We start from the raw sequence: 27,377 nt of genomic DNA, 5'->3' as shown, positions 1-27,377 counted from the left end.
TATGCTTACAAGACTCAGCAATGTTGTAGCGGAAGGTTAATAGTTCCTGCTTACTCCACCGTATATGGTCCTCCCGAGGGGCATAGGGTATGGCCCTGGACCGCGCACGATCGCGGACGGGTGCAGACGGGCTTGCCTTAGGCGCGCCCGCTGCGCTTGTCCGCTGCGCTTACGTGGGAAACACATTTATAGAAGGAAGTGAATGGCCGTGGCCTAAAAGTGGGCGTGTCCCAGCGTTCGAGCCGCGATGGTGGCAGTGAAATCCTTCCCTGTGTCAGTGCTAAAGTCCGCTGTAACAGGGAAAAAGGCTGGCGTTTTTCAGGGGAGAGTGCTCAGGGTAAGTGCACAGGGAATTTTAAAACCACAAAATACAATTTCAAATGTTAAAATGATTGCGAGCAATCTCTCCCGGCTTTCCGCCTCAGGAGTCGGTCAGTTACGTTTATGGCGCGCTCGCAGATCAGCGCTTTTAAAGGGCAAGGAGAAAAGTGGGCGTGGCCTAAAAGTGGGCATGTCCCAGCGTTCGAGCCGCGATGGCGGCAGTGAAATCCTTCCCTTTGTCAGCTCTAAAGTCCGCTGTAACAGGGTAAAAGGCTGGCGTTTTTCAGGGGAAAGTGCTCAGGGTAAGTGCACAGGAAATTTTAAAACCACAAAATACAATTTCAAATGTTAAAATGATTTCGAGCAATCTCTCCCGGCTTTCCGCCTCAGGAGTCGGTCAGTTACGTAATATGGGGCAGAGCTCCTCACACTGATGTGGACCAACCATCCTTGACCCCAGGTCTGAATGTATGCCATCTTTGTTATTCTTACATTCTAAACATATGTATTTTGTTCAATAAGCGCTTATACTACACTGACTTTCAACATTGATGAGTGGCGTGGATGTGGCTTGTCTACCACATAGTGCTTCAATCTGTGCCTGCTGTTTCCTCATTAGGTCAGTTATGCTGCACAACATGATGTCCTGAGTGACAAGACCCAGTATCCATCCTTTCTACGTACCGTCCCACCGATGCACTTTCAGGCCTCAGCTCTTGCCAAGGTAGTGAAGCACTTTGGTTGGGCCTGGATAGGAATCTTGGCCTCAGATTATGACGTATGCTACGTGGCGATGAAGCAGATGAAGGAGGAGGTGGAGGGGATGGGAATCTGTGTCTCTTTCTGGGAGAAGATCCAAGACTCTTACTCCAAGGAAAAGATGAGGGCCATTGCTCAAAGAATAAGGAGCTCGTCTGCCAAGGTTATCGTATGCGATTGTTTCGAGCTGGACCTAAAGCCGCTTCTACTGGAGCTGATCGACCTCAATATGACTGACAAAATCTGGATTTTTCCAACTGCTTTTATTCTAACTCCAGGATATTTTCCAATGACCTCTTTGAGAATACTGAATGGCTCCCTGATATTGGTGCTAAATTCCCCAGAAATGCCAAATCTCAAAACATTTTTAGAGAGCCTTCAGCCATCAAGATACCCAGAAGACATTTTCATCTATTCCTTCTGGGAGGAAGCCTTTGGTTGTAAGTGGCCGAGCAATGACAGCTCTACAGTGGCAATGCCTGGAGAGACAGGGGGTGAGAAGCTGTACTGCACAGGCACTGAGGTGTCGGATGACCTGGAGTCAATGTTTGTATTGTCGGATATGAGTTATACTTATCAGAACTATCTGGCCGTGTATGCCCTGGCATGGGCTCTGCAGGACATGATGTTGTGCAAACCAGGGAAGGGTCCGTTCCTGAACGGCAGCTGTGCCGATGTGGAAGATCTGAAACCATGGCAGGTAAGGGGATAGGAGAGACCAAACTCAAACATTAAAATATATCTCTAACTAAATAGTGAGGACCTTCATAATAGTAGTGTTGGCATTGGCACGCACAACAGCCCTTAATTATCAAGCCAAAGTCCGCCAATGACTAGGACTGGGAGCGGTGCAGTCCTGATACAGACTTTTGGTGCTTCCCGACTGGGCCCGATATAAGTTCAATTCGTGTAATCAAGGCTGTAGCACTCTGAAATAATGACAGGCACAAGTTTAAATTTGAATATTTATATAAGAAGTTAATTGGCAAAACACTGGAAATATGCCATCAACACGTTTAGTAGCAAAGCGTATAATTCATAAGTACAAAGGGGCAGATTTACAGTAACTGGCGCATCCCTGTAAATCAGCAGGGTTGCGCCAGTTATTTTGTGTGAGGTTAAAAACGCCTTGCGCCAATATGGATGTGCCTCATTTATAATGCGGCGAACCGTGGCGCAAGGCTAGACAGAAGCGTGACACATCTGTCAGCGTATAGGTGACGCAGTGCTGGAGTCGTGTTGTAAGCATGCTGCAACTCCAGCACTGCTCATGGCCAGCCCATACTTGCTGTTCTGCGTCACCCCTTACACCTACTACAAGCAGGCAGCGGGGATGTAAAAGTAACTCAGTGAAATCTTTTACATTTCACTGCATCACTTTTACAAGGCTTCCTTGCAACGGAATTCCCACTCTGCAACATTATACCTGTTCAGGTATAATGTAGTGCGGGGATTTACAACATGATGCATCTCACTAGATGCGTCACTTTGTAAATATGTTGCATAGTGGCGCATTGTTTACGATGCCGCTGCGTCACATAAGTGATGCAACGGTGTTGTAAAGATGTTGCAAGTGGCTTGTGAATCTGCCCAAAGAACTTAGTAAAATCTAGAAAACATCTGGCATAGTTTGCTTATATACGAATGGGACATGGGGTTCCCAGATACAGAGGTAAGTGAGGGTTAGATTTATGAACATGTGAGTGTAGTGTAGTTAGTCATTTTGCTGCACTGTCCTGCTTGACAGTCAAAGGGCAGGAATGCACCGTATTTCGGTCAGTACGATGAATTCCTGTGTTTTCCTCTGCTCTGGCGCCCCTCAGCAACTAAGGATCAATGCAGGCACCATTGCACCATGGTTCAATGGTGCCTCGGTTGCACGCAGTATTGTTTCCGGATAAGCATATTCCTCTTTCTATTGTTGCTGCAGAATAGAAAGTGGAAGTAATAAGGCCTTGCCTGACTTCATGAATTTGACTTAAGGTCTGCATTGCCCATGTACCACATTGTGTGCAATATATGTCATGAATATGCCCCTCAATTCTTCCATCCTTTTACAGGACTTTACACAATAGTGTTCATACATTACTACACAATTCCATGGTTCTCAAGATATCTACCAATGAAGAGCAAACAAGAAGAAACATTTTACTGCGGAATACACTTTTCAGGCAGGGATTTTAAAGTGAGTTGACATCGAAAATAACCAGACAATTCAATTTTTCTCCCATCGTAGGTTACAGGATTCCTGTCAGGTGTAAATAACTCTTGTTTGCCCCAGATCTTTGCAAACAGTTCATCGGTCACCATAGTCATTCTGGCACCAGATCAAAAAGAATTCTTAAAATGTTACCAGTGACTTCAATATCTTCATAAGGGTCTTCACAATTAGACTCATCATCTTGTACAACAATAATCATATCTCTCAGACCTCTCACATAACTTTGTTCGTCATCTGAACTATCACACACATCTCCATCAGGAATGGTGTTTATTTTTTCCTTGGGTGTCTGGCAATCCTTTGTGAAATGCCCACATTTCGTACACATCTTACATTTTACATGTTTAGCTGGACACAGCCGACCATGTGTGGTAAATATTTTAGTAATTTCTATAATATCAATAGGGTGAAGCATGAAGATCCGTCGGTGTCTGGAGAGACAGGTTCGGGTCCGCATCACCGGCGTGTGGGGAGAAAGGGAAGGTCCTGTTCGGGCGCCAATTTGCCGTGGTAAATATTTTAGTAATTTACCTTGATCGGAATTTCTATAATATTAATAAGGTCAAGCATGAAGAGCAGAGCCCGTGGTGGTTAGAATTCAGGGTCTTTATTCAGTAACTCGAGTTAAGGGAGAGCTCCGTCACCTAAGGAGGCTCGGGAATGGTCTCTACTTTAATCACAGAAAACATGGCATTTATACACAAAAAAGAGGAAGGAGCTTCCCTTGAGTAATGTTCAGTTACAAAATGTGGCAATCATACAGAGATCATGGCAGTAGTGACGTTACTGTGTCATAATCATGAGGAAGTCATGGCAGAGGCGGAGAGTTGAAAAATAACCCTAGGCTGGTTCCTTAGATAAGAAAAGGAGAAATGGTCGTAATAGGATGTCTGGTGTCGTGTGTTTAGCAAACAGGAGCTGGTTTCTCGGAATTGGTTGTCGTGTCTTGGCAAACGGAGGCTTATTTCTCGGAATCGGCTTGACCATAAGAATGTGCAGTTGCAGTTTGAGGAGGAGATGTGTTTGCGCGCAACCTTACGTGTATGTGCCCGGGTTTTCTAGATACCGTCATAATGAACTCGGGACGTGGAAGAGAGGGTGTATAATGGGACATACATAACGACAATTTTCTATTTTCCACATTCCCTCCTTGTCCCATAATATACCCTTTTAAGATTGTCTTTCTTAATCTACCTCAATGTTCATTAGGCTGTCCACTTGTTCCTGTAATATAATCTTTTCCTTGTTTTTCTTTTTAGTTTAGGGTTGGGGAATGCAGGTTGTGATACAGAAACTACAGAGTGCTGGACCGCTCTGAATACAGAGGCAACAGGTGAAGGGAATGGCTAGAGCAAGACCTATAATTGTAAGTGCCTTCCATCCCCATGAGGACAGGAGGCCCCAGAGCCAACCCTTCATGGAACAGGCATCAGTGTCTGCGTCTAGTTTTCTGGAAAGTATATGAAGGCTGGAAATAGCGGAATACACCAAGGGTGAATTATCTGGAATAAATATACAGCAGCTGGACCCGATCAGTTCACATACGCCACCGCGGTCGGCCAATATTATGTCTAGAACCATGCGGTTCTGTAACGTCATGAGTCTGTCGGCAGCCATCTCAGCGGTGATGTTACTTAATGCACCAGCTGTTTCGTTTATGGCTCCCTGGAATACACGAGTCAGTTGTCTTATGTAGCAGCTGTTGATCATGGGCCCCCAGAATGGGATGATTCCTTTAAAGAAATCGCCAGCCTCTTGGTCCGCTGTATCTTCAGCATCTATGGCCCCCCTTTGCCGTCTATTAATTACGGTCGGAGGGTCGCTTAGATGGTAATCTGCTGGGGCGGTGTAGGTAGGGGGAAGGTGAAATGCAATGTAGCACTTCCCGGACCAGCCTTGAGGTAGCCAAGTGCGTGCGTGAGGTCCACAGATAAAATAGGTGTTGGGGGCAGTGGCCATCGTTGGGAAATTTAGGTCCGGTAAGGTGTATGTCTTATTACACTCACTGTCTCCCATTTTCTGACCCTTGCCCTTTCCTCTTACACAGAATAGGCCCTTATGGGGCACGGCCAATCCTCCCTGTTCTGTCTGTCTCTTCTGGACTGAAAATGTTTCCCTAAAGGAGGTAGTGTCGTTAAAAAGGGAATAACTGGTGTTTTCATTGTTGTCTGCTCGTCCCCATGTCGCTGTGAAATTTACCATCTTTTCGACAGCTCGTACTGTTTTTGTTTTTATCTCGTTCCAGGTACTAGTGTTCTTGGCCTTAGTCTCAGGAATGTTTCTAACAGAAGTGGAGAATATCATAGAGAGGGCATAGGTAGATCCAGCATAGCCAAAAGGGAGAGGGATAAAAGGCATTCCTCCGTGTACAGAGTGTGGCATTAAACCACAGACCCAACAATTGGTTTTGTTAATAAACATTTGATGTTGGTGGAGCGTGGAGATAAAAAATGTTATTGAAAAATTCCTTTCTTCTGTTCTCGAGATGTGGAGGAAGATCTACATGTGAATGCATAGCTGTGTTGTTCAAAGGCGTGGGGGAAGATAGTGGGAAAGCTAGATAAAGGAAACAACCTAGGCAAGCCGTGATAGAAAAGATAGAAATCATAAAGAGTAGGAAGATAGAAACTTTGTTATGCAATAATTTTACATTTTTAAATAAATTTTCCATGTTTTGGCTGCTAGTCTGAGTAAATTTTGCATACGTGACCGGACACTTTCCAGCAACCGCTTCACCAAAACTACGTCTTGGACTTAAATAGCCACCGGTAGGTCGAGGTTGGATGCAATGTCTCTAGCTTGTTTCTGATGGGATCGCAGCCGCGATCTGTATTCTTCTTGGGGGGAAAGTTCAGGAAGGGGTGAAATAGAGTCTGTTGTCTCGATGTCGATATCCTTGGGGTTAGCAACAATGTCAGTAGGAGTTGGGCCGAAGAATTTTTTACAGTGGCTGACGTGAAGCCATCCTTTTCGTCCTTCAACCTTGACTGCAGTTCTCGTCGTGAGTAGCACCAGCTTGGGAGACGTCCACCTTCTTTCCAGGGGACTGGCGCGATCAAAGTTCCTCACCAGGACCCAAGTGCCAGGTTGGATGGCGTGTTCCTCGGGCGTTGTTTTGTCTGGAAAGGCTGCAGCCACCTGTAAACGACAAGAACGTAGTGAAGACATCAAGGAAGCTAGGTAATCTGTCAGTACATTAGAATCAATGTCAGTTAACTTTTTAGGGGATGGGATACCCCAGATATTCGGAGGTCTCCTAAAGGGTATTTCATAAGGCGTCAGACCCGTCTGGGAATGTGCCACCATTCGCATGTAGAAAAGAGCAACCGGAAGGGCTGTAACCCTGTCTATTTGCTTGTCAGCACATATTTTAGCTAACTTTGTTTTTAGGTTCTGATTATGCCATTCAACTAGACCTGCGGCTTGGGGGTGTCGGACACAGTGGAATTTCCAGGTGTATCCTAACAGTAAGGAAACAGCCTCCATCAGTTTGGAGGAGAATGGTTGTCCGTTGTCAGAGTATATGACTCTTGGCAACACATACCGAGGAAAAAATTCCCTCACCAATTGTTTAGCTGTCATCTGGGCACCATAGTGTGGGACGGGGTATGCTTCAGTCCATCGGGTTAAGGTACGGACTACTACGAGGACATACTTATGTCCCCGACATTTCTCTATTTGTATGTAGTCCATTTGGAGGACTTCGAAGGGGTAATTTGGAGGATGGAACCCTCCTTGTTCAACTAAGACACTCTTCCCTGGATTGAACTGACAGCAAATCATACAGGTTCGTACTTTTTGTTTAGCCGCTGAACGTAGATGCTTGTTATGCCATATCAAATTTAGACTGTCTAACATCCCCTTTTCTCCTAGATGTGCGGGGCCGTGAGCTGTTTCTATGATTACAGGAACCATTATGTCAGGGAGAAACCATCTGGACCTATCCTTTGTTACCCAACCCTGATCTGTGTGAGAACCTCCCTCTTCTTCCCATTTCCTCTTTTCGGTCTCTGTAGCTTGGTTTTGGATGTCTACTACATCTTTGGTAGGGTCGATAACTGGATAGACAGTTTTGATGGAAATTTCAGTGTTTAGTGTTCCTGTCTGAGCAGCGTGTTTAGCTGTGGCGTCTGCCAGAGCATTACCTTTAGTGACAGAGTCTATAACCTTTGTGTGTGCTTTGCATTTCAGTATAGCTACTTCTGTGGGTCTGTGTATTGATTCTAGTAGCTGAAGAATAAGATATCCATTTTGTATCTTAGTTCCATGAGAGGTAAGGAAACCTCTTTCCTTCAATAATGTACCGAAGTTATGGACTACCAAGAACGCGTATTGCGAATCGGTGTAGATATTGACTCGTTTTCCTTTGGACCACTCACATGCTTGTGTAAGAGCTATGAGTTCTGCTGCTTGGGCTGAATGCACGTGTATTCTAGCTGCCAGAAGGACTTGTAGAGGTTGACCCAGAAACCGATCAAGAGAACGACCCTGAGTCACAGGTAGATGCTACAGTAGAGGATTCTCCTATACAGGTGGACTCACAGGTGGACACAATAGTAGAGGAACCTCCCACCCCTGTGCCTGCTATTCGGGCGGTTAGAACATGTAGAAAAGCTCAGTCTAATCATGGAGGGTCTCGACCAGGGAGAAAAAGGGTTGTATCGCCAGTGAAAACAAGGGAAAAAAACAGGGGGCATGGGGAAGATAGCGATAAACAAATCATGGACGATTACTTATTTATTAGGATAGCGGACATGATTGATTGTAAGATCAAGGCCATCATTAAACCGCTGGTGGCTAAAATAGATAAACTCACAGCTGAAGTAAAGAAACTAGGTGGGGCCCAGAAAAAGACAGCGGAGGAGGTGGTAAACACAATAACCCTAGTCACAAATCTAGTCAACACAAACAAAGAGCACACAGTGAGGAGGTCAGAGAGTGGTGAAAATGTGGCATTGACTATCCCCCCTGGACTGGAAATACACCAGTAACAGAACATAACCAGCCAGAGATAAGAGAAGTTTCCCTACCGAGACCAATTGTAACGACCACATTAAGGGGCTCATTAGGAAGGCGGACGGAAGAGCCACCGCGGCCCTGGAGTAGGCGGAAAAAGCCTTTTCCGTGTCCGCCTGCCGCGGATACTCCGTCTGCCATATCAGGATAGGAAAATGTGTCAAATTTCCGTCCGCGACGGAAAAGCACGCACCGCCGCCGAACTACACACGACCACGCGGCGGACGGAACACATCCGGAGGCTCCGCCGTACGTACTGACGTCTAAGACCGTCCCCCAAATCAAGATGGCGGAAAATACACATAAAACCGCAGCGGAAAAACAACCTGTCTGAACACGGCGGAATCCCCACAGCGAACATAGGTGACATAGCAGAGATACCCACCGCAAGCTGACCACCACCAGGGACCCAGCGCTACACGCTTTCCCGATGCTCTTCGCGATCCACCACGTCCTAGTCATGGCCCACTATCGACGACGACGCAGGTAAGGCACAAACCATTGGCTGTCTGGAGGGGAATACCAGCAAGGGACGTGACGTAGGGAGGGGGAGTGTCATGTTACCGAAACCACTGATGAGAAGCAAATACGAATACACATTTGTAGTAGGCAAGCAGGAATGACAACGACAGACCACGAGACTTGATAGACTACCTTTATTGTACATAATAGGGGTATAATCACAGTGTATGCGTGAGCATGGGCAAAGTGGGCACCAGAGCAGCAACATCATTGGTAGTAAACGAGAGGGCAGAATGCAGTATCAGAGCATCAACAGGGCATTGTGGAGTACAGAGCAGGTACATCAGAGGCAGTAAACGAGAGGGCAGAATGCAGTATCAGAGCATCAAAGGGCATTGTGGAGTACAGAGCAGGTACATCAGAGGCAGTAAACGAGAGGGCAGAATGCAGTATCAGAGCATCAACAGGGCATTGTGGAGTACAGAGCAGGTACATCAGAGGCAGTAAACGAGAGGGCAGAATGCAGTATCAGACCATCAACAGGGCATTGTGCCCAACAGAGCAGCTACATCAGAGGCAGTAAACGAGAGGGCAGAATGCAGTATCAGAGCATCAACAGGGCATTGTGGAGTACAGAGCAGGTACATCAGAGGCAGTAAACGAGAGGGCAGAATGCAGTATCAGAGCATCAAAGGGCATTGTGGAGTACAGAGCAGCTACATCAGAGGCAGTAAACGAGAGGGCAGAATGCAGTATCAGAGCATCAACAGGGCATTGTGGCGTACAGAGCAGGTACATCAGAGGCAGTAAACGAGAGGGCAGAATGCAGTATCAGAGCATCAACAGGGCATTGTGCCCAACAGAGCAGCTACATCAGAGGCAGTAAACGAGAGGGCAGAATGCAGTATCAGAGCATCAACAGGGCATTGTGGAGTACAGAGCAGGTCCATCAGAGGCAGCACGTGAGAGGGGCTAAGTGCATCAGCAGTCCATTGCACAGACCAGGTCCATCTGAGGCAGCACGTGAGAGGGGCTAAGTGCATCAACAGTCCATTGCACAGAACAGGTCCATCAGAGGCAGCACGTGAGAGGGGCTAAGTGCATTAACAGTCCATTGCACAGAACAGGCCCATCAGAGGCAGCACGTGAGAGGGGCTAAGTGCATCAACAGTCCATTGCACAGAACAGGTCCATCAGAGGCAGCACGTGAGAGGGGCTAAGTGCATCAACAGTCCATTGCACTGAACAGGTCCATCAGAGGCAGCACCTGAGAGGGGCCAAGTGCATCAACAGTCCATTGCACAGAACAGGTCCATCAGAGGCAGCACGTGAGAGGGGCTAAGTGCATCAACAGTCCATTGCACTGAACAGGTCCATCAGAGGCAGCACGTGAGAGGGGCTAAGTGCATCAACAGTCCATTGCACTGAACAGGTCCATCAGAGGCAGCACGTGAGAGGGGCTAAGTGCATCAACAGTCCATTGCACTGAACAGGCCCATCAGAGGCAGCACGTGAGAGGGGCTAAGTGCATCAACAGTCCATTGCACAGAACAGGTCCATCAGAGGCAGCACGTGAGAGGGGCCAAGTGCATCAACAGTCCATTGCACAGAACAGATCCATCAGAGGCAGCACGTGAGAGGGGCTAAGTGCATCAACAGTCCATAGCACTGAACATGTCCATCAGAGGCAGCACGTGAGAGGGGCTAAGTGCATCAACAGTCCATAGCACTGAACATGTCCATCAGAGGCAGCACGTGAGAGGGGCTAAGTGCATCAACAGTCCATTGCACTGAACAGGTTGATCAGAGGCAGCACATGAGAGGGCAGAATGCAGTATCAGAGAATCAACAGGGCATTGTGGAGTACAGAGCAGGTACATCAGAGGCAGTAAACGAGAGGGCAGAATGCAGTATCAGAGCATCAACAGGGCATTGTGCCCAACAGAGCAGCTACATCAGAGGCAGTAAACGAGAGGGCAGAATGCAGTATCAGAGCATCAACAGGGCATTGTGGAGTACAGAGCAGGTACATCAGAGGCAGTAAACGAGAGGGCAGAATGCAGTATCAGAGCATCAAAGGGCATTGTGGAGTACAGAGCAGCTACATCAGAGGCAGTAAACGAGAGGGCAGAATGCAGTATCAGAGCATCAACAGGGCATTGTGGAGTACAGAGCAGGTACATCAGAGGCAGTAAACGAGAGGGCAGAATGCAGTATCAGAGCATCAACAGGGCATTGTGGAGTACAGAGCAGCTACATCAGAGGCAGTAAACGAGAGGGCAGAATGCAGTATCAGAGCATCAACAGGGCATTGTGCAGTACAGAGCAGGTACATCAGAGGCAGCACAAGTACGTGTCCCTACCAACCCGTCACAGGAACCACAAGAGTGCCACGCAGTTCTCAATGGACACACCATGTGAAATAACATTTGAGTGAAGTGTTCAGCACCTCACATCACAGAATCAGGGGGACTGCGTGAACTACCTGCCTCGGACACACTGCCAGCACCAGCAACAGGAGTGTGAGACACAGCCACAGCCCGAGTGACACACACATGGGCCACGGACCCAGACACACTGGCAGCACCAGCAACAGGAGTGTGAGACACAGCCACAGCCCGAGTGACACACACATGGGCCACGGACCCAGACACACTGCCAGCACCAGCAACAGGAGTGTGAGACACAGCCACAGCCCGAGTGACACACACATGGGCCACGGACCCAGACACACTGTCAGCACCAGAAACAGGAGTGTGCAACACAGCCACAGATGTAGTCACTGACACGTGACCCACTGACCCAGACAGACTGCCAGCACCAGAAACAGGAGTGTGCAACACAGCCACAGATCTTCTAACTGACACGTGAGCCATAGACCCAGATACACTGCCAGGACCTGCAACAGGAGAGGGCACAACTGAGACTGTGCCACTACATGATGCATGACAGCCAACAACAGACACAGTGCCACCATCTGATACATGAGAGTCAACTGCACCAGCGCCACTGGGACCACTGAAATGATGAGCCACAGGGCTGTATGGGCCAGGAGGCAGGGTGGGCCTGGGAGCTGGGGATAGCTGACCTTGAGCCAAATCGGGGTTGGCAGGTGTCAATGGTGTGTGTCTGCGTTTCTTAGGGATGTGTGAGTGCACCCTGGACAGGACAGGACTGCCAAGTGGTGGGGACTCTTAAGAATCACCACCCACCATAGGTGGAGCATCTGCAGCCGGGGATCGGGTTTCTGGGGACGTGCTGGAGCCTGCTTGTCGTTTGCTCTGTGCCTGCCGCCTGGACTCGGAATCATGTGTAATGGGGGATGCAACAACAGGGGACACCCTCCTCTGCTTCTGACTGGCCTGGATGGGAGTGGAGGTATGGGGGGACTCCGCCGCGGAGACATCTGTTTGGCGTTCAGTAGAAAACATCAGCCTCAGTGCAGCCAGGGGTGAAGTATGCCTGTCCTTGATTGCGCCATTGTCCATGCTAGATGCCTTGTCCGTAGGATGTGCCTTATCCTTAGGTGGAGTGTTGTCTCTGGATGTAGCCTGTGCCCTGGTCGCCGCCCTGTTCCTGCCAGCAGACTTGTCGTCTGTGGTGCACCTGTCTCCAGTAGACACCGGCTCTCTGTGTGTGTCCCTGCCCTTGGGAGATGGACCTTGCTCTGCTGTGGGCCTGCCCTTGGTAGTCTCCCTGCTCTTAGGAGGTGCCTTTGTCTTTTCACTGTCCTTGGGAGTGTCCCTTTCCTCTGCTGTGGGCCTGCCCTTGGGAGTCTCCCTGCTCTTAGGAGGTGCCTTTGTCTTTTCACTGTCCTTGGGAGTGTCCCTTTCCTCTGCTGTGGGCCTGCCCTTGGGAGTCTCCCTGCTCTTAGGAGGTGCCTTTGTCTTTTCACTGTCCTTGGGAGTGTCCCTTTCCTCTGCTGTGGGCCTGCCCTTGGGAGTCTCCCTGCTCTTAGGAGGTGCCTTTGTCTTTTCACTGTCCTTGGGAGTGTCCCTTTCCTCTGCTGTGGGCCTGCCCTTGGGAGTCTCCCTGCTCCTAGGAGGTGCCTTTGTCTTTTCACTGTCCTTGGGAGTGTCCCTTTCCTCTGCTGTGGGCCTGCCCTTGGGAGTCTCCCTGCTCCTAGGAGGTGCCTTTGTCTTTTCACTGTCCTTGGGAGGGTCCCTTTCCTCTGCTGTGGGCCTGCCCTTGGGAGTCTCCCTGCTCCTAGGAGGTGCCTTTGTCTTTTCACTGTCCTTGGGAGTGTCCCTTACCTCAGTTGTGGGCCTGCCCTTGGGAGTCTCCCTGCTCCTAGGAGGTGCCTTTGTCTTTTCCCTGTCCTTGGGAGTGTCCCTTTCCTCTGTTGTGGGCCTGCCCTTGGGAGTCACCCTGCTCCTAGGAGGTGCCTTTGTCTTCTGACTGGCCTTGTCCAAGGTACAGTCCATGGACATGTGAGTATCCCTTGCCTTGGGAGTACCTTTTGCGTAGAATGCCTGTGTAGCTCCTGAAGGCATGTCCCCCAACAACACTTGTGGATCCTGTGTGTGTACTCCAGTGTATCTGACGTTGTCTATGTGAACAGATTTAGCTGATCTAGGGGATGGGGTCTGTGCCCTGCGTGCCCTGACGTGCTGTCTGACGCTGCTTCTAGTGCAATAACCTGCATTTGAGTCCTGCTCAGAATAATTACTACCCCCTGAGACATCCAGTGGTGTAGATGGGGAAACAGAAGTAGCACCCTGTCCATGCGACTATACTATTGCAGACGACACACTGCTTGCCAATGACTGCACTGTCCTGTGTAGACCTGCAAGATCGCCATGCATCCCTTCCATGAATGCCACCACCTGCCCCAACTTCCTATCATGGTCCTGGAAAGCATTAGTCATATTTGTCTGCCCCACACACAGCTGTCGCAGCAGATCAATGGCCTCAGCACACAGTGCATTTTAGCTCACCGTGGCAGGGGCAGCGGTGCCTGCACCGAACGCCACTCTGCTCCCCCTACTCCTCCGGCCACGAACAGTACATGGTGCAGTTGGCGGAAGTGTGGGCCCTGTGTGCTGTCTTCCGACAGAAGGTGATGAGTGCCCACTCCCAGTCTGTGACAACAGTGCAGGCTCACCAAGAGTGTCCGACGAGGAGGACGATGGTGTCTCCACATGCGAGTCCTCAGGGACGGTCCTGTCCCACTCTCCGGCGCTGGCCTCCTCTGTGTCAGTCTGCGTGTGTGCGAAGTCTGAGCCGGACTCATTTCCTCGACTACTCTCCACCGTCTGTGGCTGAGTGTCCTCTGTCATCGCTGAAATGCACATAAAAGATGTGTGAGTCATGGTCAGACTGACGTACAGAAGGACCAGGATGGCCAAATTACATAGCTGACAAAGATTTTGTAGCCCTCATCCTGCACACGGCCCACCTCTACCAGTCATCCTCACATTTCCTGCCATGGGGCCATGGACCACTAGGGGATGTGCTTCAACACTCAACTACTAAGCAAGTGGCGTGTCAACATGGCGGACCTGGATGTCAAATGAGAACCACCCAATGGGACCAAAATGGCATCACAGAGATACATACGCAACACGGAACTCAATACTGTGTCTGTGCACCAATACATGCATAGCACTCACAGGTTTCCTACACAGACAGTATGCTCACCGCTAGTTTGCTGTTGATCGGCACTCAGACGTTCGGCCAGTTCAGGATGCGTCACTGCAATGATACGGTGCATGAGAGGGGTCATGGAGCGTCGGGCCAGACGGGGCGTCCTTGGAATAATGCCCAGTGTTACTTACGCTACATTGCTTCTCAGCCTGGAAATGTCGTCCCAGCGTTTGTGGCAGTGTGTATGTCGTCTGTTGCACACCCCCAATGCCCGTACTTCCCGTGCTATGCTCCTCCACAGGTCCTTGCGAAGGTGCAGCTTGACCTACCATGATGGGAGACAACAGAGTGTAAGTCAGTGGACAGTTGGCCTGTCACACACATAGGGGCAAGACGTAACTGTCAGCAGCCATGCACAATCAGGAATATATGTCTAGCCCACACTACACAGCTAAGATTGCAGTAGGCCTGATTATTTTGCCCCCTCATGCACACCAACATGTCCCACACTGCACTCACCACCCGTCCGGGTGCGCCGTAGAGGCGTCCATAGTTGCGGAGCACACCGTCTACGAGGACATCAAGTTCCGCGGCGGTGAAGGGTCGAGACCGGATCTCTTTGCCTCTCGACATGGCAAGATCACGGAGTATGGCACTAGAGCAGCAGTCGGTGGTCAGCTCAGGAGTAGCAGCAGGTCGAGGTGATGGTCACAGGTAGGAGTCGGTGGTCAGCTCAGCAGTAGCAGCAGGTCGAGGTGATGGTCACAGGCAGGAGTCGGTGGTCAGCTCAGCAGCAGCAGGTCGAGGTGAACAGCCAGCACTGGTCCCCAGGGTAGGAAGTGTCATTTTGGCCAACACACATATATAGGGCCCTCAGCACGTGTCAGTGGCATACGTCGGCAGCAATTGGTCAGCCCTGGAAGCGTGTTCGTGAAATGGGCCAATGACTGGCCCTGTTGTTGCGGTGCACTGCTACCGCTACTTGCGATTGGCCATATGCGGCCAGCGTCCCTCTTCCCGTTGGCTGCATGTGCACAGACCGTCACGGGCACACATCGGCAACCGCACGTGCAAGCTTCAGTCACGGATGCTTCAGTTGCAACAATGTCCTATCACTGGCGCCACCATGGAGGTGCACGTACTCAGCGGGGGAGGTGCAGGCCTATACACTCTTTAGATGTACTCAATGGACATGCCAGTTCATGACCCCCCTTACAGTCACATTGCATCATCCACCGTACACCGGCCGGAGCGGCCGGGCCTAGGACGGCCGTGCCCGGCCATGTCCACAACCGCCGTGCCCGGCCATGTACAGAACCGCCGTGCCCGGCCATGTACAGAACCGCCGTGCCCGGCCATGTACTGAACCGCTGTGCCCGGCCATGTCCACAACCGCCGTGCCCGGCCATGTACAGAACCGCCGTGCCCGGCCATGTACTGAACCGCCGTGCCCGGCCATGTACAGAACCGCCGTGCCCGGCCATGTCCACAACCGCCGTGCCCGGCCATGTCCACAACCGCCGCACGGTGGTTGTGGACATGGCTGGGCCCGGCGGTTGTGGACATGGCCGGGCACGGCGGTTCTGTACATGGCCGGGCACGGTGGTTCAGTACATGGCCGGGCACGGCGGTTCTGTACATGGCCGGGCACGGCGGTTCTGTACATGGCCGGGCACAGCGGTTGTGGACATGGCCGGGCACGGCGGTTCAGTACATGGCCGGGCACGGCGGTACAGTACATGGCCGGGCACGGCGGTTCTGTACATGGCCGGGCACGGCGGTTCTGTACATGGCCGGGCACGGCGGTTGTGGACATGGCCGGGCACGGCCGTCCTAGGCCCGGCCGCTCCGGCCGGTGTACGGTGGATGATGCAATGTGACTGTAAGGGGGGTCATGAACTGGCATGTCCATTGAGTACATCTAAAGAGTGTATAGGCCTGCACCTCCCCCGCTGAGTACGTGCACCGCCATGGTGGCGCCAGTGATAGGACATTGTTGCAACTGAAGCATCCGTGACTGAAGCTTGCACGTGCGGTTGCCGATGTGTGCCCGTGACGGTCCGTGCACATGCAGCCAATGGGAAGAGGGACGCTGGCCGCGTATGGCCTTTGGGAAGTAGCGGAAGTTGTGTCCCGCCATGGCGCCGCCAATTATGTTATCTTGTCAGACGCTGCACCGTGATGTGTTGTGTGCAGTTGCGTCATGAGGGTTGTGAGCGTGATAGGGAAAGTTCATATGTCATACAATATAGCATGTGTGTCCATACTATGCCCATCGATCGGCACACAATGGGCAACAGATGTGCATTTGGACGTGTTGACGTCGGGTGTGACCCTACAGACGTTCTTACATCTTCACAAATTCACAGTACATCACGGCTGTATGGCCACATTATGCATCTGTTGTCAGTGTCTTATTCTGGCGAGGTGACTACAGTGGTGGTGGTACACATGCATTCCGTGTATGCGTTTAGGACGTTGTGTCACCATGCATGTAATTACCGTATGCACAACATTATTGGTGTTGCCATTGGTGCTTGATGACATGGCGTGTGTATAATTATTGTTTGTGTGCATGCAGTTGCTTGTGTGTCTGTGATGTGGCTACTAAACATTAGGGTGAAGACTGAAGTTTTGTGAGTAAGGTTCACATGTGATGGAGTTGTACACGTATGCGTCGTTTGTAAGTTGACCTAAGTTACATCTCTCTCCCACACAGGAGGGCTCCAAATGTGCATCGGCCATACACTGTGCTGGAGGATATGATTGACGAGGAGGTGATTAGGAAATTCCGTCTGGATCGACGTCGGTTGCTGGAGCTTGTGGCTCAATTTTCTCCTCATCTGCAGCCACGTAGGACGTATCCTGGGTCGATTACACCCACTGCAAAGTTCATGGCGGTACTACATTTCTTTGCTACTGGCACATTTCAGTACACAGTTGGACATGCCGGGGGGATGTCACAGGCCATGTTCAGCACGGTTCTTCGGGATGTCTTAACAGCTATGATGCTGTACAAGAATGACTACATACATTTCCCACGACCGGAAGAGTTGGCAGCAGTCAAAGTTGACTTCTATGCACTGGGCCACATACCTCCCGTTGTGGGTTCAATTGATGGCACACACATCGCTATCATTCAGATGACCCCCAGGATATGGCAGCTAATAACTTGCGTGCCAACATGCAAGCGTTAGACCTCTGCCAGAGAGGCCATCAGGCGACCCACAAGAAGGGACATCTCCTTGATCACATATACAGTAATACCAACCTTAATGTAGAGTCCCCTGTTCCACTGCCTTGGACTGATCATTTTTTGATACCGTTCACCTGGCTTTCTAACTCCTGTTCCCCCCGTGAGGCCTCTACCAAGTACATGGGCAGGAAATGGTCCTCACTTCCCCTCACCGACTGGACATTGGCTCTCACTCAAGACCCCCCGAGAAGGGCCTTGACCCCTGCCTCTGCTTCTAGCAACTTTGATCACTGGATCTCCAGCACCCTAGACCGAGTTCTTCCCAAACGCCCCTGTAAACTCATCAGAAGACCTAAAGTTGCACCCTGGTACACTCCTGCTCTGAGGTTATTAAAGCTTGACTGCCGCAAACTAGAGAGAGCGTGGAGGAAGGACCATTCTCTGTCTAGGAAAGATGATTATAGGTCCGCAATAAGGCTCTATAAATCAGAGATTAAATTGGCGCAAACCTCCTTCTACGAAGGGAAAATTAGTGCTGCAGCCAACGCGCCTAGGGAAATCTTTAGGATAGCCAAGTCCCTTATTTCACCCCCGGCTGAGCGTCCTACTGCTGAAGGGGCACAAGACCGCTGTAATGAGCTAGCTGCCTTCTTCTCCAAGAAAATTTCGACCATATACTCTTCTTTTAGTAATCCTACGGTCAACGCCCCCTCCGTCCCATCTAAGCCAGCTGATTCTCCGGCTCTCTGCAAACTGGATATAATTCCGCTTCTTGATGCCGGCAGCCTGGATAGATTAATTTCTAAAGTTTCTTCCGGGTCTCCCAATGACCCGGCACCCCCCCGGATCCTTGTCAAGGCACTGGACGTTATTCGTCCTGTCATCCTGGAAGCCTTAAACACCTCCATCGTGGCCAGGTCGGTCCCACTCCCCTGGAAGTGCGCCATGGTGAGGGCGCTTCTCAAGAAGCCCTCCCTGGACCAGAGCAACTTGTCCAACTATCGCCCCATTTCGTTGCTCCCCTGGCTGAGTAAACTGCTGGAGAGGCACGCCAACAATATCTTAACAGACTATTTGGAGTCCAACTGTCTGTTGCGTGCCTCCCAGACAGGTTTTCGCCCTCAACATGGCACAGAAACCGCTATGTTAGCGGTTACAGAGGAAGCAAGAACGACTTTGGATCGGGGAGGAAAGGTGGCCATTATCCTGTTAGACCTTAGCGCCGCGTTCGACACGGTGAACCATGCCACGCTATTACACCGACTGGCGGGCATGGGCGTGTCGGGCGCGGCTCTAGACTGGCTTACCTCCTTTCTGAGTGAGCGCTTTTTCCAGGTCTTCGAGGGTGAGATAGTCTCTCCCAAACACCCTCTCAGGTGTGGGGTACCTCAGGGCTCCTCCCTGAGCCCGACCCTCTTTAACGCCTACATGGAACCTCTGGACAGGATAGTCCATCCCTTTGGTGTGCGTATAGTCACCTACGCGGATGACACGCAGCTTGTGGTCTCGTTAGACCACGCAGATGGATCATCCGACACCTTAGGCCCCTGTCTAGAGGCTGTTGCCAGATGGATGCAAGCCTCCTGTTTGAAGCTTAACGGGGAGAAGACAGACATCATTCTACTCGGAAATCCCTCCCCGTCTGCTCTTGCACCCGTCTGGCCACCATGTCTTGGCGCTCCTCCTGCCCCCAAGTCCCAGATAAAGAGCCTCGGGATCTGGCTTGACACCGCCCTTGATTTCTCGGTCCAGGCTACTAAGACTGCCGCCACTTGCTTTGGACTAATGAGGATGCTCCGGCGGGTGCTCCCTTTGCTCCCTTTCCAGGCGAGGAGGACCATGGTCCAGGCCCTGATTCTCTCTCGCCTGGATTATGGGAATGCTCTCTACCTAGGAGCACCGGCTTCGGTACTGCAGAGGCTTCAGGTCACACAAAACAGTGCGGCCCGCCTACTGTTCAATCTCTCCCGTCGGCAGTCGGCGAGGAAGGCTCTGAAAGACCTCCACTGGCTCCCAATGGCTGCCAGAGTGCAGTTTAAAGCTTTGTGCATTATGCACAAATCCTTTCACCGTGTAGGCCCAGCGATTCTGCACCCTTTGGTCACGCCTTATGTCCCAGCACGCCCCCTTCGGTCTGGTACCTTGCAGCTGGCCACCTCCTCTAAAATTAACAAAGCCCGTTGGGGTGGCCGCTCTTTTTCCCATTCGGCGACCAGACTTTGGAATGCCCTCCCCTTTGCCATCCGAGGAAATAGCAACCTCCTCTCATTCAGAAAGGCCTTGAAAACGCATTTGTTTGCTAAATCCTGCTGATCTGCCCCGAGCCTGCGCTAAACCATTTTATCTTCAAGCGCTGCGAGGCCCTAGGGCAGTTATGCGCTATACAAATGCAATTTTTCATTTCATTTCATTTCATTCCACCACGGGCACGGGAGCAAGTCTTTAGGAATCGCAAACACTTCCATTCGCTGAACGTGCAGGTGGTGTGCCCGGCAAACAACATCATCTCCCATGTGTGTGCAAGATTTCCTGGCTCCGCACATGACGCCCACATCATGCGGAGCAGCATTGTCCCACGACTCATGGCAAATCTGCGACCAGGTCAAGCGTGGCTTGTTGGTGAGTGTGCAGTGGGGACTCTTGTGATCTCTCTGTTGCATGGGGTACCCACCATATCTTGTTGTGATGTTTGTGTCTGTCATCCCCCTACATAGGCGACTCGGCGTACCCAAACCGGCCATGGCTCCTCAGTCCCCTACGTAATCCTACAACAGCGGGTGAAATGCGGTACAATGATGCACATGGAAGGACACGGAGAGTCATCGAACGTACCTTTGGACTGCTAAAGTCTAGGTTTCGGTGCCTCGATAAGACCGGAGGGGCCCTGCCTTACTCACCAGGAAAAGTATGCAGGATCGCGATTGCCTGCTGCATGCTCCACAACCTGGCAGTACGCAATGACATTGAACTGCTCTTGGACCCTGAAGACGAAGAAGTTCCTCGGCCTCCCATCCCACCCATGTCGACTGATGAGGATAGTGGTGAGGAGGAAGGTGTGGACCAGAGGCGCCAGCTCATAGATCGCTACTTCCCTTGATTGTGAGTAACTACCTCTAGTGGCAGTTGACAATGCCTCATGTATGTTTGCTGGTGTTGTGTGGATGTGGGGTGCATCAGCTGTGTGTTGTTTGTGATGGTTGCATATGTGTGTCTTCATTTCTTCGGACATACAAGTCTCCATGATGTGTGTGCTCTCATCCCATGCTTTTGTGATGATTGTAGTTTGTGTAATGTTGCTGTGCATTGTGTTGTGATGTGTGTCAATCTGTTTCCTGACGTGTGTTTGCTGTCTCTGATTTTCCCTAGGTCACTCCCGCTGCGCCATGATCATGTACGACTATGATCCCTGAACCTGTTTACGTCTGTTTCTGAAGGCAATCATGTGAATAAACATGGAGGCAAAACATTATTGTGTGTGTAAGTGAAATTTATTTACAGGTTGTGCTTTTGTGCTGGTGAATATTTACAAGTAAGTGGGGTGGAGGGAGTTGGAGTTGAAGGTAATGGCAGATGAAATGTCCGTGCTGACACCACATTGGGGGGTGTCAGGGTAGTCCAGCAGACCAGTGGGAATGATTGTCTATGTGGGACAGGATTCTTAGCAGGGTGAATGTCTGGCACAGGCAGTGACATTGTCATTGGCGTCCCCTCTTGGAGCGTGTGGCTGGCGCTCCAACACTGCTCTCAGCCACTTCCTGCCTCGGCCGGCCCCTCCGTCTCTGAGGTGGAACAGAGGCAGCTGGGGGGGCAGGTTGTGGATGTGCCACATCTGTCGCCAGGGGCGCAGGTGGTGGTGGCGGCGGTGGAGGCGGAGATGACGGTGGCGGTGGAGGCGGAGGTGACGGTGGCGGTGGAGGTGGCGGTGGCGCTACGACACTTGGTGGAGGGGGGGTTGTTCCGGCCAACCCAGTCCCTCCACATCGTTGCCTGCTGGCCCATGATGTCCACCATCTGTCCAAGGGAGCCAGAGATTTCGCGCAGGATGTTGGTGTTGTCCAGTGAGTCCTGGTGTGCACGATCAGCGTTTGCCTGGGACCGGTCGTATCATGCCTGGCCCCTGGCAAGGGCTTGTAGGGACTCTGCCACTGGTTGGGGTAGCTGTCCATCCTCTGCACGGCGGTGTGTGGGTCGCCTGATTGGCTGATGTCCCGTTGCCTCTCTTTGTGGCACACTCACCCAACTTGTGTGTGGGGCCGATGGACCAGCGTCGTGCGCTGGGTTAGGCTGGGTGGCACTGGCAGGAGTGGTGGTACTGGTGGTAGTGGTGGTACTGGTGGTGGTGGGGACTGTGCAGATCACAGAGACAGGTGTCGCTGGAGTCACACATGCGACGTTGGTCGGTCCCGGGAGTCCCTGTGAGCCAGATGGCCCTGGCTGGGTGCTTGGTCCCGCTCCATCCTCCGCACCGGAGCTGCCTGTGTCCTCCTCACCAGAGAGTCCTGTATGTGTGGGTGGCGAGGCTGGCGGCCGGGTACTGGTTTCCCCAGTCAGTTCACGATCACCTGAGAGACAAGATAGAGCTGGTCAGTGATGTGGACATTACATGGTCATATAGATTTGTCGACATTTCTGTTTCCTGTCGCACACACCCCACCCTCCAGCACCACCACCCTCCCCGTGAACATGGGGACCTGTTGGGAGTTGTAGTTTGGGGCTCTCACACACCCCACCCTCCAGCACCACCACCCTCCCCGTGAACATGGGGGCCTGTTGGGAGTTGCAGTTGTGAGCTCTCACACACCCCACCCACCACCACCACCCTCCCTGTGAACATGGGGGCCTGTTGGGAGTTGTAGTTTGGGCCTCTCACACACCCCACCCTCCAGCACCACCACCCTCCCCGTGAACATGGGGGCCTGTTGGGAGTTGCAGTTGTGAGCTCTCACACACCCCACCCACCACCACCACCCTCCCTGTGAACATGGGGGCCTGTTGGGAGTTGTAGTTTGGGCCTCTCACACACCCCACCCTCCAGCACCACCACCCTCCCCGTGAACATGGGGGCCTGTTGGGAGTTGTAGTTGTGAGCTCTCACACACCCCACCCACCAACACCACCACCACCACCACCACCACCACCCTCCCCGTGAACATGGGGGCCTGTTGGGAGTTGTAGTTGTGAGCTCTCACACACCCCACCCACCACCACCACCACCACCACCACCCTCCCCGTGAACATGGGGGCCTGTTGGGAGTTGTAGTTGTGAACTCTCACACACCCCACCCACCACCACCACCACCACCACCACCACCCTCCCCGTGAACATGGGGGCCTGTTGTGAGTTGTAGTTGTGAGCTCTCACACACCCCACCCACCACCACCACCCTCCCTGTGAACATGGGGGCCTGTTGGGAGTTGTAGTTTGGGCCTCTCACACACCCCACCCTCCAGCACCACCACCCTCCCCGTGAACATGGGGGCCTGTTGGGAGTTGTAGTTGTGAGCTCTCACACACCCCACCCACCACCACCACCACCACCCTCCCCGTGAACATGGGGGCCTGTTGGGAGTTGTAGTTGTGAGCTCTCACACACCCCACCCACCACCACCACAACCACCACCCTCCCCGTGAACATGGGGGCCTGTTGGGAGTTGTAGTTGTGAGCTCTCACACACCCCACCCACCACCACCACCACCACCACCACCCTCCCCGTGAACATGGGGGCCATGTACATGTTTGTGAGTTGGTGTCCAACGTGCATGGGTTGGGGCGTAGGAGATGTTTCTTCCCAGTTGTGTGAGCCTGACCATGTCGTGCTGCTCGTGGTGCTTGGTTTGTACTCACCAGCCTCTTCTCCTTTGTCAAGTCCGTCTAGGCTCTCTGGGTGTAGTATCACCAGCACCTTGTCCTCCCAATCGGTGTAGGGTATGGGCTCCGGGGGTGTTCCACCGCCAGTATGATTGGCTCTAGCAAAGTTTTTAGCTCGGATGCCCTTCACCCTGGTCTTCAGGTCATGCCACCGCCTCTGAATTTCATGCTTCGTCCTCGGCACAGTCCCCGACGCATTCACCCGAGTGACGATCCTGTCCCACATGTGGTTCTTTTGCGCCACGGACGTCTGCTGGACTTGGGCCCCGAAGATGTGGGGCTCAACACGGATTATTTCATCTACCATTACCCTCAACTCGGTCTCCGTGAATTTAGGTTTTTTTTTGGGTGCCATGGTGTGTGGTGCTCAGTGTGTAAGTTGAGTGAGTTGGGGGGTGCAGGTGTGTGGTGTGTGATGTGTAGGATTTGTGTGGTGGGTGTTTGTGTGGTGGGTGTGGTAGGGTGGTGGTTCTGTGTCTTCTATGTGAGTTTGCAGTATCTCGAATTGGGCCTCTTGCTAGCAGCAATGCTGTGATGCAAAGGATTGTGGTAGTGTGTGGGTGTCATTTTATAGTCGTGTCTCAATGGTTGTTGGCAGTCAGGTGGTAGGTGGGCGTGTTGACTAGTGTGCATTATTGGATACTTGGGACGTGTCATGGTGGCTTGTGCTTGGTGTTGGTGTATGGGGGGGCGTTGTCAATGTTCGTATGTTTGCTTTGTACTTGCGGTACACTTTCTAACATTTGTTTGCCACTAGGGATGTTGTGCGTCTTGGCCTTCCGCAGTGATGCTGTGTTTATCGTTGCATTCTTTCCGCCGCGGACGTGGATGGCTGTGCGTTCTGTGGTACGTGCGGATTTATCCTAATTGCGGCCACGGAGTGTTCACAGGTATGGCGGTACATGTGTTATTTTCCGCGGTCATTTCCGTCCGCGGCAGTGGTTGTTCATTGGACTCCGTCCGCCGCGGACGGAGATGGATGTGTTCCGTCCACCGCGGATGGTGTTGGTTATGATCCGTCCGCCGCGGTCGGTGTTTCGTGACATGTTTATCCTAATCCCAACCGCGGAATCTCCGCGGCGCAGCCGGGAGTAAAATTTCCCCCACCATGGCGGACAGTACCCATTTCCGTCCGCCATCCTAATCGACCCCTAAGTCCAGAAAAAGATTCACTACAATTTATAGCAGAAGCCTCACCCTTAGTGTTGGTACTGGCAAATGTACCCCCTCTGACACCTGGCCAATCAGAATCCCCAACATCTCTGACAAGCAAGGCTCTGCACTGGCTGTCTGGTAATATGCAGATGGCTCCCTGGGGGAAACAACAGTTAGCAGGAGAGGTCAAGTCGGCCAGAAGGGTACCCTGGATAGGGAAGAAGCCAAAAAAGTTCAAAGGAGACTGTATAGTACTAAACGTTTCCAACTCGGCCGTACTCCCTAATGTCCTGTCAAACATACTCCCCCCCCCAATGTAGGAGTGGTACCATCGTTCCACTTACCTTAGAATTCTTTTGTGGAAAACAGCGCAGCATGACATATCCAAAGACATTCCCTAATTCTACAAGGCCAGAGTGGAACGTAATGACAAACGGATCGGGTATAGGTGTTCCGGTTAATGACTGGGGGAGTGGTCTAGAGAGGAGGGAAGGCCCACACCATTTATATCAACACAAGTACCATTACTCAACCCATTTAAATAACCAGTACAGTGTCCCTATTTCAAATAGGTTTGACGCCCTGCATGGACAGGGAGGACTGGAAGGGGTTGAATGACTACCTGGAAGACCACTTTCGTCTGATTACACCGACTATATACAATATGATATAGGTCTGGGAAATGAGGATAACATTAAAGCGTCATATGGACTTATTTCCATAGAAAATTCTGAAACAAACAATTTTAGAGATCAGGAAATGAGATCCTTACCCGAGGTGGCAGCATCATTAGACCGGCTAAATCGTTCCATCAACTTATTAAATGTGTATAACCCTGTTCCCAGTCAAGTAGACCAAACTTATAACATCACGGAAGAGCAGGCAGACAGATGTACAGAGTTACCGTATGTTACAACAGCTGAAAAGGCAAACACAGACACAGACATCAAAACTTTGTGCTCTTCAACATCCTGCAGTGCAAGTTTAGTATCCTGGAATATTGCAGGGTTGGCTGATAAAGCCTGTAACATTACCTGGTTGTCTTTTGTTAAACAATATGCAGTGATATGCCTTCAAGAAACATGGCTGGTGGAAACAAATGTTCACATTGAGGGATATCAAAGTTTTTTTACCCAAGCAGAACCATCAAATAGCGGTAGAGCAAAGGGGGGCCTGGCAATCTACGTTAATCTGGATCTTACATGTCATAAAGTTAAGCGTCATTCTGGAAACAGAAATATCCTGGTTTTGGAGCTAAAGAGGGGCAAAACCACATTTACTCTAATTAATTTTTATAACGCAGTGAATCAGGGTGGAGATTGCAATATATTGCCCTTGTTTGACTTTTTGAGAGACAATGCGGGGAAATTGCAGCGTCAAATTGGGATGTAACAACCTGAAAGGCTTCCATTTTGATCATTCGCGGCGTGGAATACAACTAAATACCCTGATGAATGAAAATAACCTAATCACAGCCATGACTACAGTGGCGGAACAAACTCTCTTCCCTGTTCCAACGTACAAAGGCCATACAAATGGATCATTCATAGATCACATTTTATTATCCGCTGACCTGGTCAACACTGTCTTGGACTTCTCCATCCAAATGAACATTCACAGTGATCACAACCCTGTTTGCATTAAATTGGGTGGGGGAATCTTTGAACAGCGAAAGCCACAAGTAGATCGTGGGACCTTAAAGTGTATAAACGGAAAGCGTCGATTAAAATGGACAATGGTAAACTGTTAAAATTTGTATACCTCTATTAATAATCTGTGCAGTTCTGAACTCTCTCTATGTATGTCATCAGTATCATCATCGCAACAAATCCTGGCTGCTTTTGAGGGTGTTGCATTGACAGTAGGGTCGTTGTTAATGGTGCCAGTTAAAGGGAACGCCAGCAGTAATCCAAAATGGTTTGACAACTCTTGCTCTAAGGCCTGCCGAGATCTCAAGATGGCTCTGAAAACTAAACCCAGAGACTCGGATCACATTAAGACCATGCGCGCCAGGTACAAAAAGTCCCTTGCTACTCGAAAGAAAGAGGTAAAGAAAAGTGTGTGGGAGACCCTCTTAGACCCCAAAACTTTGGGAAATAGTGCCAAGTTTTGGGAAATTATAAATAAACCCTTGTTTGATTATCCAAGTAATTCCGCCCTTGGCACAAACATTCCTGAGGAAGAGTGGGTTAATCATTTTAGCTCGATTTTTAAAAGCAATGAGTCCCAAGCAGAATATAGTTTTGCTGCATCTAAGGAGAATTTCTTACTCTTCTCATTAAATGAGGTTGTAAAAGGAATTGAAGATCTAACAAGCAATAAGGCCCCAGGGCCGGATGGCCTCGTACCGGATCTTTTTAAATCCTGCATATCGCTATGGGCGCCTGTCCTCACTGCGGTACTTAATGCGACCGTGGTTTCTGGCTGCCCAAATTCGTGGGGGGTGTCCACCATCATACCCGTGTTTAAGAAAGGAGATCGCATTAGCCCCCTCTGCTATAGACCAATATCTTTAATTAATTCTGTGGTCAAAGTAGTGGGTGGAGTAATTTTAAACAGGCTAGTTGCATGGGCAGATGAAAATAAAGTAATATCCCCTATTCAATATGGTTTCAGGCCCGGTCACTCTACGATTACCCAATGTTTGAACCTGTACCTAATTATAGGGAAATACACCGTGGCCCGCCCAGGTACAATTAACATGGCGTTCATGGACGTATCGTCGGCTTTGGACTGTGTAAGCTGTAGAAGGCTCTGGGACGTCATGGCCAAAATGGGCGTAGAGCAGAAC

The 27,377-nt window shown here is 50.9% G+C and overlaps 1 protein-coding gene across 1 annotated transcript in view; it reads left to right on the top strand.

The window, feature by feature from the left end:
- Positions 1-247: 247 nt before the first annotated feature.
- LOC144752001 (extracellular calcium-sensing receptor-like) overlaps positions 248-27,377 on the top strand; it is a 138,225-nt gene continuing 111,095 nt past the window's right edge. The window contains exons 1-2 of the mRNA XM_078639959.1: positions 248-337; positions 941-1,780. Of these exons, the coding sequence (XP_078496085.1) occupies positions 248-337; positions 941-1,780 (930 nt within the window). The remainder of the gene's footprint in view (positions 338-940; positions 1,781-27,377) is intronic.

Source organism: Lissotriton helveticus, chromosome 4_2 (assembly GCF_964261635.1).
Source record: "Lissotriton helveticus chromosome 4_2, aLisHel1.1, whole genome shotgun sequence".
In the NCBI taxonomy this organism is placed as follows: domain Eukaryota; kingdom Metazoa; phylum Chordata; class Amphibia; order Caudata; family Salamandridae; genus Lissotriton; species Lissotriton helveticus.
Note: the sequence above shows the minus strand (reverse complement) of the source record. Positions and strands in the feature narration are given on the sequence as shown.